The 12,381-nt window shown below is 39.0% G+C and overlaps 1 protein-coding gene across 2 annotated transcripts in view; it reads left to right on the forward strand.

Moving 5' to 3' along the window:
- Nucleotides 1–11,921, forward strand: part of LOC109996278 (zinc transporter ZIP11) — a 31,077-nt gene extending 19,156 nt beyond the window's left edge. For both annotated transcript variants that reach the window (XM_020650327.3, XM_020650328.3), the window contains exons 6-10: nt 5,796–5,963; nt 7,702–7,771; nt 9,910–10,008; nt 10,096–10,254; nt 10,764–11,921. In XM_020650327.3, the coding sequence (XP_020505983.1) occupies nt 5,796–5,963; nt 7,702–7,771; nt 9,910–10,008; nt 10,096–10,254; nt 10,764–10,842 (575 nt within the window). In that variant the 3' untranslated portion in view covers nt 10,843–11,921. The remainder of the gene's footprint in view (nt 1–5,795; nt 5,964–7,701; nt 7,772–9,909; nt 10,009–10,095; nt 10,255–10,763) is intronic.
- The last annotated feature ends 460 nt before the right edge of the window (nt 11,922–12,381 follow it).

Below are 12,381 nucleotides of genomic sequence, written 5' to 3' on the forward strand. Positions count from 1 at the left end.
TGTAAAATCTCTCCATGTCCTCATGTTTCCCTACTCAACAGTCATCTTTGCAGCCACTTAATTGGCTTAACTTTTCTAAGATGAAAAAGTCTTTGGGTCCGAAAACAAAAAGTAGTAAACGAGAACAAAGGGAAATGTATACAGCCCTACACAGCCTTTATGCAGCACAGTTTCTTCTGTGAGTCTGTTTCTGTGAGTGATGTTTGCCTGTGTGCAGTTGCTGTTGTAACATGCTGCAGCTTAAGACACCAAAACAGGGCTTAAGGGAAGAAACGCCATCCATTGGGATGACGATGTTTCTTTGTGTCTGCTTGAAGAATGGCAAGATAAAATATCAGGGCTGAAAGGTCTCTGGCACCCAATTGTGTTGCATCCCTTTAGTGTGGGACCCTCTGCCCACGGTGAGTGCTGAGTGCATTTCAAAACAACCAGCACTGCATATTCGTCTTTGTGTCCGACAGTATCAAAGGGAAGGCTTTTTATTCCTACTCCGGCCCTCAGACAAGATTATACAAGGGTTAAAAATGTAAAAATCAATATTTCTCACATCCTTTGTAGCAAGTAGCATTCAGCTTCTTAATAAGCTCTGATCATACAGGATGGACTTGGCAATCTCCACTTTTTTGAACTTGTGGCTGAAATCCCTCACATAATCATGTGATGCTTTGATGTATTTTTTTTTAATTTTTTTTTGTATATGATTTAGTTTTTTGTGCTGTCCTGTATATGGTTTTGATGTCTTTTGTCATTTATATTGGTTTTTTATGTTTTCGATACAATGCAAATTTCCCCAGGGCCATTAAAGTTTTCATTCATAACTTGTGCTCACAATATAATTATTGTTGCTGCATGGAACACCATTAGCCAAAATTTGGACTTTTCGAGACCTCAGGGGCTCCATAGATTTTACCGATAGATTATTTATTTTCTTTCGGTGTTGTGGAACTAGATTAGCATTGGCATTGGGCCGCCGGTGGAATGGAATAGTGGTTGATGCACGCGTTTCATGTGCAAAGGCTGGTCCTCCAGGCGGGCGCCATGGGTCTGCTCCCACTTTCTGACTCCACTGTCCTATCTACAAAATAAAGGCATAAAAAGCAAAAAAAAAATCTTTAATTGCATTGATCTTATTTGGTCATACTCAATTTAAAGTGCTGTCGTTTAGTTTCAGATAAAAATAATGGCTAGAAATCCACTGGGACGATTGAAAGATGTATCATTTACAATAGTCCCAGAAAGCTTGGGTCAAGCAGTACCAAACACAAATGACAGATTGAAGACAGAAGTGAAGAAGAGTACAAGTTCACAGGCCTCTATTATTAGAGCATGTTTACTTTGGAAACCAAGATGGAGAAAATGGAACAAAGACGAGAAAAAAACTTGGCCTTAAAACTAGCTTGTGGACAATACATGACCCCGAAGTGAATAAATGGCCCTTCAGAAACAGCATAGACCAAGCTTTGTCCAGCTGGTGTTCCCTTCAGGGGATAGATGTAGGAGGGCTTCATCCATACAATAATTAATATAGTCATGACAGACAGAACACCACTGGTCACCATTTGTCTTGTGAAGTGAAATGTCTTGTTCAGATTCTCCCTTATCTATTCCCTCTCAGCGATACCAACACTGCTTCCATTAAACCTTTTCTTGACCTCAGTTTCTTCTTCTTTTGAAAATGTTCCATCGTGTAACACCACCTTCCCTTTTCTCCAGTGTCACCTATTTATATTTTAATAAGAACACGTTAATGTAGTTTACAAACAAAACTCCAGGCAAACGTCTCTAGCCCCTTGCTGATATTTTTTTATGTTTTAGCTAGGAGATGACACTGTACATATTTTACATTCAAAATATGCCTTAATTAGTCTGTTATACCCCGTAGCCTTTAGTGGTTAATATTAGCAACAGCTGACGTTTGCTGAATATGTAATTTGGGCCACTTAGCAACAAAACATGGTGTAATCCCAATTTTGAAAAAAATAAATAAAAAATAATTTGATATGCCTGATTGTAGCCACAGGCTAATTTCCTCCTGTAGCTATGTAAGTACAGACATATACAAAATTACATACACACAGTAAGCAAATACCACAAATGCCAATACAACAAATATTGACCAAGTAGCAAGTAGTCCCAGTTTTAATTAAGTGCAACCAGAATTGAGGGCTTACATGGTGGAATGGCTTGGATTTGACTCTTTTTTTCCTCTCAAATTTTGCCTTTTATAAATGTCCAGTGAAAAACAGTGTTTTGTTGTGAAAATAAAACAGATGTTTTAATGTTGTTTCGGCAGGGCTCTAGACTGATGGAGCTGGGACAAAGCCGGTGGAAACACACATTGACTAAAGTGAAACCTATCAGCTAGTGTTGTACTAGTCGAAATGCGTCTTGGTCTCAAGACCGGTCTCGAGACCACTTTTTGAAGGTCTCGTCTTGGAATTGAAAGCATTTTTACTCGGACTTGTCTCAGACTGGGTGGACTCCCGATTTTAAATCAGGACCGGTCACTGAAAGGCTATTTTTCCACATCATTACTGTGATTAGAAGAAAACGCCCCTTTCTAAAAGAACAAATAACTTCAATTCATTCAAAGTTTGATTTTTATCCCCTGGTTACAGCTGCAAACTTCCCAGTGTTACAGTCCTGAGTGACACGCCCCCTGCACACAAATTCATTATTTTTCAGTGATATTTATTGTCTTGGTCTTGTCTCGGTCTCTTCTTTTTTTGGCAGTTGCTACAATTGATCTGAAATTCTCTCAGGATTTCTTGTTTTTTTAACATTACAATGGTCTTGTTCAGGCTGCATGGCGGTGCAGTGGTTAGTGCTGTTGCCTCACAGCTAGGAGGTTCCTGGTTTAAGTCTCCATCGGCCAGAGTTTTCTCTGTATGGACTTTTCATGTTCTCCCCGCGCATGCATGGGTTCTCTCCAGGTACTCCGACTTCCTCCCACAGTCCACAGACATAGGTTAAATAGTGACTCAAAAAAATGTGGCCATAGGTGTGAATGTGAGAGAAGCTGGTGGTCTGTCTCTATATGTCAGCCCTGTGATTGACTGAACAGTCCAGGGTGTAACCCCTCCTCTCGCCCAATGACAGCTGGGTTTGGCTCCAGCCCCTCGCGACCCCGAATGGGAAAAAGCAATATAAATAATGGATGGATGGAATGCTCTGATTAAGGCGTTTGCCTTTTGATGAGAAATAGTCACACATTACAGCATTAAGTTTGTATGGAATCTTATTTGTGCCAAAAAAATCAAACAAAACGTCTTAAAAAAGATATTGAGAGAGACATAAACTCACTGAAGCAAAAAAAGTCCTCTTAAAAGTAAAACGTATTAATTGCAATTAAAATATTTGTGTAATCGTGTAAATAATCGGCCTTTTACCTTTTTTTTTATCATCAGTCCTTTTGTTTACAGTTCCCTCTCATTCTTTCTCACTGATCAGACTTTTGCTCTCACTGTCGGCTTTTGCGGTTACAATGTCAGCTTTCTCGTTTGTGCTGACTGACTTTTTGTTTGCAATTCTGGCACAAGCCTCTAGAGTGGGTGGGGTTTTTGAGGAATGCGTCCCCATTGGCTAATGAGTTTTTGAGTGACAGCTCAACGTTGTTCTGTGCGGCGGGATACCCACCTTAATATTTAAAGTCTATGGCACCCATACGCAGCGACAAGGAATCGTTCAAGATTCATTAACATTAATAAAGTGTGTGTTGTCTGTGCTGTGCTCGGACTCTGAATTTTCAATCAGGAAGCAAGCTGACTGAAGCAGAAAGTACAACTAACATTACCATAGCAACAACAGTTAACGCGGAGCATCAGGTTAGGGGGACATCATAAATGGATGACTGACGTGTTGATTTGCGGCAACAACACAAGTGTTTGTACAACATGTCCTGTAAAACATACCATAATAAAACTGATAAGGACAGGGGTTGGACCAAAATTGCTACAGTAATGGATGTAACCTGCTAGCCTCATCCAGCACATTGAAGCAATCTAGAAGTGATATTTAATAGGGATATGTCACATGCAAATTTCGAGGACATTATTTTCTCACCTTTATTACGTTGTTTAAATCAGACACATCCCACTCTAAATGACACAGAATTTTCTTCGCCTAGGTTTGATTGACAGAAGAATAGAAGAGGGCTATACAAGTCCATTTCCAATGTACCATTGTTGCAATCCCATGCAATCCCAATGTACCAAGACTGCTCTACATTTATAAAGACTTATTAACTGGTCCAAATTGCTACAACATGTAGAATAGAATAGAATAGACTTTATTGTCATTGCACAAGAGTACAACGGAATTTACTGTGCCATGCCTGAAATCTAAAAATATAAATATATAGAATAAAAACAAATATATACATAGACACACATGTATATATATACCTATGTGTATATATATCATATGTGTTCTGACAAGAACTAGGAAAAGAGATCCACGTTAGCTTATCTGCACTGGTTCCCTACACAATCAATAATATTATGAAATGTTTGTCAACTAAAAGGTCTCAAAAGTCAGACACCATCATGTCTTAAAGAGCTCATAGTGACCTGTCATCCCTATTTAACTTTTAAATTCTTTAAGAGCAGTAAGTGCGGAAGAGCCTTTAGTTAGTAGGCCTGTTTTCTGTGAAATCATCCACCTGTGTGTGTCTGGGGGGCAGACAGACCATCTTCTTAAGATCAGAATTAAGTCTTTCCTTTTATAAAACGTATGTTTAGTGCTGGCTCAGACTTGCCTTGGACCAGGCTAGTTTTGCTGCTATGCTTAGACTGCCTACGGACACCAAGCTTTTGTCTTCTCCTCTTTCTCATCATGTGTTCAGTAATTTAATTCTTTCCAATACTGGGTTGATTTTGGGTCCCTCCCTGTATATCATTTTACAAAGACTCAGAACTTCAACCAGATGTGTGTGCGTTGCATGCCAGCTCCGCTCCAGTACATCTCTGTGCCCTCTCATCCGTCCACACCCACAGGCTGCGTTTTCAGAGCGCAGCATGGAGCATCACCGCTAGACAAGATCCTGCAGTTACTGCAGAATCAAGATAATACCATGTACATGGTATAAAAGAGGTATAAACAACAACAAACACACATAAGGTCATTGTTCCCAACTGAAGGAGTTGATGACCATGATTTAATAGACTATTATAAATGTCCGGTGAAATACGATCACGTGCCAAACTGAGTGTTTTATTCTGAAAATTAAGCAGCTGTTTAAGAGTTGTTTCGGTGACTTCCCGTTCCGCTTGATCTGCTCTGTGATAAATGTATGCGTTGTGCTCTGGCATCCAGCAAAAATAAAAGCCTTGTGTAGTTGCTGCTAAAGGCTCCAGAATGACTGAGCTGGGATACAGTCCAGTGGAGGCAGTAGAAGCACACACATTGAATAATGTAAAACCTATTAGCTCTGCTGTCAAGCAGAGATGGACCGAACACGCATCTGGTGGAATTTATGGAAGCGAGTCTAGCTAGATATGCTATTTATGTCGAGTTTCATTGGACAAGTTTTGCTGGGATCTGAGGCTTCATGAATTAAAATTAATAATGTTTGATTTTTTCCTATATCATTGTCAGTTTCAAAGTTTTTTACAACACTTTCGACGTCTTCAGAACTCTGACTAGCTTTTATTGTACATTTGCTTAATCAGTCTTCTAACCACCATAAATAAATCACTGCCGAGATTTATTTGTGTAGTGAATTGTTTTTGCATTTGTATTAATTCAAACATTGTTAACGTATTTTTGTTCCATCATTATTTTTGTTTGTGCCACAGATAAAATAGAGAATGGGGAAGTGTACCAGAGGAGGAGAGGACCTCATTTAGAAAGCTCAGAGGAGGGGGAAACAGGAAGTAAGCAGCCTGAACAAGTGGGGCAGACAGGAAGCAGCTGGAGAAGAATTCTTCTGCTCATTCTTGCCATCACCATTCACAACATCCCAGGTGAGGAAAAGCCATCGGACTGTATAAATAAGCTGAAATGAAAATGTATCAGTTGGACTAATTAGGTTTTGCATTTGAAATGAAGTTATTATTTAAATGTTGTTCGGAGTCGGAAAACTTACAGAATCACAAGAGTTATTGATGCTATGCCAGGGTTTTAGGCACTTCAGCTTGTATATTGCAAAAGAGAGATAGAGTAGTGGAATAACATAAGAATGGGTTTAACTAAAGTAAGTCATAACTACATAGTCAATACAATACGTACTTATTATATTATCAGTAGGCCAAAGCCCTAGCCAGAAGTATAATTAGATATCTCAAGTAGCAGGTGTGTTCACTTCCTCGGAATAAGAGAGAAGATTGTTAGCCATCCCATGTCTGTGTAATAAATATAAAGCTCCAGCCACCTATAGGGCTCAGCAGTGTGGTTCCATTCACTTTCTCCATTGTCGATTTGATTATTAACCATGATGTCATAACAATCTATGGTAGACTGACCACAAGCTACCTGTGTGTGAAACGTGGTTTATGCTCCTGTACAAGACACAAGTTTGTATATCAACCTTGTTTTAAGAAATTCATGGTTTATATTTATAAATGGTGAATGGAGGTGAACGACGGCAACCGCCATAACCGCACGTTAAGGGTTAGGGTTAGGGTTGGCTTGGTTTGTATAGCCCTCACTCTACATAATGTTCAGAGGGACACACAGGCAGCTGCACTACTACGTAAACCAAATGTAACTTTGCCCCTTTGGTAACATCTTGGCTTTCAGTCAAATGAAAAAGGAGAACCAACTGATTTAAACGATGCATTACTAATAATACAGCACACCTCGCTATAGAGCCACCTTGGATCACCACGGTCAAAATTACCTCACCGCAACAGCCCCTAACCCTTATAGTCAAGAATATTAGCTGCTCGGTAGCTGTTTGTCATGGTTACATGCTTCAGTCTCTTGATATAAAGAGGTTGTTAAATGTCAATGGAGGATATAACTGGGAAAATGTACTTCCAAAACCAGAGCCACTGGAAAAAAGTGGGCGGTCACTGTTGAGCTCTATGGGGGGTCCTGTTGCCAAGGAGCTGACTTTTTAGTACGCTTTGTTAAATATGCTGCACATCATTTGTTGGTTGACAATAAAGTAGAAGAAACTACAGAATGTTGTTTTGCTAATGATCATATGACGTCACTCAGGCTTCGTCCATTAGTATTAACAGTCTATGGTATTATTAAACAATGTCTCTGTAATGCTTTATGATCTTATGAACCAGAAAAGAATAAGAGAAATATCTTTAATTAAGGATTAATGGAGGAATGTACTTTAAATATCCTGAGATTTGACAAGTTTAGCCATATCTATTTATTACCTATGTGGTTTTATAATGCTACCACCATGACCTTTTCACTTTTAATTTGGATGATGTGTAATGAAAGTATGCATGACAGTCACATCCAATGAGACAAATGGACCACCACATTAGAGGTATGCTACTCAGAATGTGCAGAGATGGAACAGAGACAGGTTCTGTACAGAGGTCACACTCAGTTTAACTGGTTTCACTTGTAAAACAGGCCCTAAGAGAAAAGGAATGCCCCTACAAATATGGTACCTGAAGCTTCAATAGCCAGTTTCATCAGTAGAAATCCAACCTTGGGCGGCAGTTGTGCACATTAACATCTTCAAAGAAGTCAAATACCAAATGAAACACTTACAATTGTTTTTTTTATTGGCAGAGGGTTTGGCTGTCGGGGTAGGATTTGGAGCCATTGGAAAGACTTCATCTGCTACTTTTGAAAGCGCTAGGTAAGCTGGGTATTAAGGCCAATACACGTACGTACATACATACAGTGATTGTCTTTATTTATCTAAAATGTCATATTTCTAAACTGTTCTTTGGGAAACTAATTGCCTTATTAAAACCTGATTTATTGATGGATCTGGCATTTTTTAGTGTCTTAAGTATTATCAAGGCACATGTTATAGAATTCTAATCTATACCCAGAATAAAGTTTCACACAAGGTACTGTTCTAGTCTTCTGATTTTACAGAATGTTAGTTCAGTGTCTAACCAAAGGACGCTTTGACTGTGACTGAAGGCATCCCATTTCATGTGCCCAAAACTCTACTGTTGCTGTGTGCTGTTGACATGTAGTTGTAACATAATGCTGTAATGCATAGAGCAGTAAGAGCCAGAAGTTTTCATCTCACCTGGTAGAACCCTACCCCACACTCCCCCTACACCCCTACACTCCAAAACCCCCAATTATGAGAAAAGTCCGTCCTCTCCATCTTTTCCCTGCTCCACTTTTCAAAAAATGTGTGCTCAAAGAGGCCGTTTGGGGATTTACACTTCATGACATCACAAAGGGCAGTAGCCCCTCCCCCAGGTGGGTGACACTCCCACAGCTAGGTGTTTGTTTTGCCCTCTTAAATGCATAATATGTAGAATTTTTAGAATTTTTAAATTCAAATATCTAAATTAATTAAAAAAATGTCTAAACCTTTTTTTTTTTTAGTCCTTACATTACCTCTAACATTTCCAACAGTTATAGGGTTTATCAGCATGATCAAAAACAGGATCAGAGTGAGTTTATAACAAGTAACTTCACAGACATGTTTTGTGGACCGCTGAGAATTATTTAAACTGGTTGAAAAGGAGGATAATATGTGACCTTCACATATTCACATATTCAAGAAGAAATATTTGTAAGGTTTGTTTAAATGCACACAATTTTGTTTTTATTTTTATTTTGAATCCTATCTGCCATTGTATAGCATACATAATCTGGCACCTGGGTAGCCAATAAAGACATATAGATGTCGGATATCCTTCCAGTCAGCTAATGAGAAAATTGTACTGAAATAAACAAAACTACTCAATGTTTCAATTTAATTCACCTTGGGTTGTGTAAACTTAGATCAACCACAACTGTTTTTGGAAAGCGTTACAGAAAGAGGCAGCTGCCTTATTGCTGTATTTTGTACTGCTGACATCTAGTGGGAAGATGGGGATATTGCAGCGAGGGAAGGCAGCTGGAGGTTTTTTGAGTCTTGAGTGTGGGTCACTAGCTTTTATCACCTAACACCAGAGATCAATCTTAAGGAACAGTCATTCTTTACAAGTGGTTCTAGTCATTTTTGTTGAGATTTTTGTCAAATGAACAAACTCTAAAAAGTAAATGCATGAGAAAAGTGCAAGACATCTCTCAGGTAATCTCCCATTTGTAAATACATCAAAAGTCCCTTGAAAACAAATTCAGTGCTCCATGTTATGCTAGAACTTTAAATGGAGTGTGAGCCTTTCTCTGTTAATAAGGCACATTGTTATGGACTTAAAGGGCCCCCAGATATAGATCATTTACTTGGCCACAGAAACAGGAGACAGTTTAAGTTTAAAGCTAATATCCTCATCTTAACATCCTAACAATAAGAAATTATATCTACCCATTTTAGGTTAGTGTTCTGTGTTTTAGATTTTCTAGAAGTGCTAAACCCAAAGTACATTCTCAGGGTTGTGTGTTCAAACTACAGTCCGACTGTAAGAAAACCATCCAATAGCCTTGGGTTAAAAACTTTGCCACATATTTACTCTAATACTGTGACATTACATAATGTATTAAAGGTTAATAAAGGTTATTCACAATTGTCAAGAAAAATATCAACCACAGAAAAAACAAAATCACAATGACAGTGGAGCTTATAATATACAGAACTGTAATGATGCTAAACTAAATCAATCAGGGTCTTAACACTTATTCAGCATTTCTTTTTTTTTTAGAACAAAGCGGGTCACTTTTGGGTTTTTATGAATCTTTGTGTTTTTATGGAGTAAAGGTTTATCACAAATCCACTGTACTTTATGTAGGCCCCCCATGAGGAAGGTTGTTAATGTGTGTCAGGATTGTAAGAAAAGGTCTGACTGCTTTTTTTTGTCATCTCAGAAATCTGGCCATTGGTATTGGAATCCAAAATTTCCCAGAAGGCTTGGCTGTGAGCCTGCCACTCCGAGGTGCAGGAGTGTCAACGTGGACAGCCTTCTGGTAATCACAAAGAAAAACATGTGTCTGTGTCAAAGAGTTTAATTTTAAATATGAACACTACAGTATAAGCTTTCCATTTCCTGACAGGTATGGCCAGCTAAGCGGCATGGTAGAGCCTATTGCTGGCATGCTGGGTGCTGCTGCTGTTGTTATGGCCGAACCTCTTCTGCCATATGCATTGGCATTTGCTGCCGGAGCAATGGTTTATGTCGTTGTGGATGACATCATACCTGAAGCTCAAGTCAGGTGAGATATAAACGAGGATTTAATCTAGATTAACTGTAATTAGGGTTGAATGACAGTTCAGCCTTAAGACCGTTCCACACTGAGTCCGTCTTTTTCGTCTGAAATTGAGGTACAGACAATAAGAAATATGATCTTGTGCTATGTCAATCATGTTTGCACACCTTGTCTGAAACTTTTTTACGTCAAAACATTTTTGTTCTGACTACAGGATCGCTTAATGACTGGAAAAACTCTAATTTATTGCCAGGTGAAACTAAAAATTCTACAATTCATATTCACACAAAATGCTTTTATCCAAAGTGATGTACATCAGAGAGTTAGTACAACACAAGCAAGGATCTAGAAAGATCTCATCAGTGTGCAAGGAGTCTGTGTGTAACATCACAAAAAACCCATCCGAAAAAACGGACTCAGTGTGCAAAGGCCTTTTATAATAGCAAAACCAGTTTTTTTCAGCATCTGTCTCTGCTTCTCTCTTCCACTTCTTGGCTCTGACTTGGTATCAACAGTGGCAATGGTAAGCTGGCATCCTTAACCTCCATATTGGGCTTTGTGGTGATGATGTCACTGGACGTTGGGCTGGGATGACAGAGCAGAGAGAGAGAAGTCCTCGAGCCCTCGATGGCCTCGATTTCATCAGTGCTGCTGACTTCTGTTTTTAAAAGGGGACCAAAATATGAAGTGTTTTATACTCAAGCACTAGTTGTAAGTTTTTGAAAAAAACAACAAAAAAAAACTACTTGAAATTGAGCAATAATAAAAGTGACACGATATATTTTGTAATACATTATATTTAACGTGTTTCATACTTAATGTCATATTATTAGAGCTGATGTTTAACTCATGTTGCCAGTTGTGAAAATCCAATGAATGCTATTTGTTATTTTACTTCTTCTAGTCTATGTATGACCTCTTGTTGGCAATACTTGAAGTATGTTATTTGATTTGTTATTTGCTGAAGTCCATTTTGGGAGTGTGCAACCTGCGCCACTACGCTCTGCTCCGCTTCAAATACGCTGCGAGTCTATTTTCAACGGTTTACGCTGCAGGCAATGAGTCAAGCTGGACAGGAAGTCTGACAAACGCACAAAGCGTCCGGTCAATTTCAAAATAAAACACAATATACAGACTCATGATCGCATGTTCCATACCTTTATCAACATTGCGTCAAAGTAGGCACCGCATGAACAACATATCATCCTCAGAAAGACCTAGCAACATGTTTGCACGTCTTTCTCTTTATTCCCGTGATCTTGTTTTCCTCCTGAGATGTGTGTACTGCTGCTCATGGCTGTGTCTGCTGCGCTTACGTTCCAAAAATCGGGGTAGGGTGCGCGCCATCCGACACAGCAAAACGGACGGAATATGTGGAAATTGGGGGTAAAGCTCTTCACAATTATGACTTTTGTAAGATATAACAATTAACATCATACATAACATACATGTAATGGCATTTTTCTTATATTATGACAAACTCAAAATATATATGATAAGATACAGTCACTTTTCAGATTATACAGTGCCTTCTTTTGAGGGCACAGCTATCAGGGCTCATTGTGAAGAATTCCATGTTGTGATCTACATTTAATTATTAAATGCTGAAATTAATGTCAAAGAATGCAAATTGTTTATTTGATTAAACAAGTTAATTCCTTTTTTCTCTTGGATTTTGCTATCCGTCTGCTTTTTCAAGACATGACACCCATTTCTGAAATAAGACTTGAGTTTGACATCCACTATTAGGTCACATATTATGCAAAATGCACTTCAGCATGTTTTTCTAACACTAATATGTGTCCCTAGCCTGTCTACAAACCCGCCAGTTATGAGAAAAGTCCATCCTCTCCGTCTTTTGTCTGCTCCACTTTTCAGAAAATGTGTGCTCAAACAGGCTGTTTGGAGATTTTCCCTTCATGACATCACAAAGGGCAGTAGCCCCTCCCCCAGGTGGGTGACACTCCCACAGCTAGGTGTTTGTTCTGCCCTCTGAGTCTGCCTTCTCACCGTAAACGATAGGGCATGGATCGAGAAAGCCAGAGGACAACCCAAGCCCTTCTAGAGAGGGGGCGTGGTCAGACACAGGTCATTTACATATTTAAAGGTACAGACACAGAAACAGCCTGTTCT

The sequence above is a fragment of the Labrus bergylta genome, chromosome 21 (assembly GCF_963930695.1).
Source record: "Labrus bergylta chromosome 21, fLabBer1.1, whole genome shotgun sequence".
NCBI classification, from domain to species: Eukaryota; Metazoa; Chordata; class Actinopteri; order Labriformes; family Labridae; genus Labrus; species Labrus bergylta.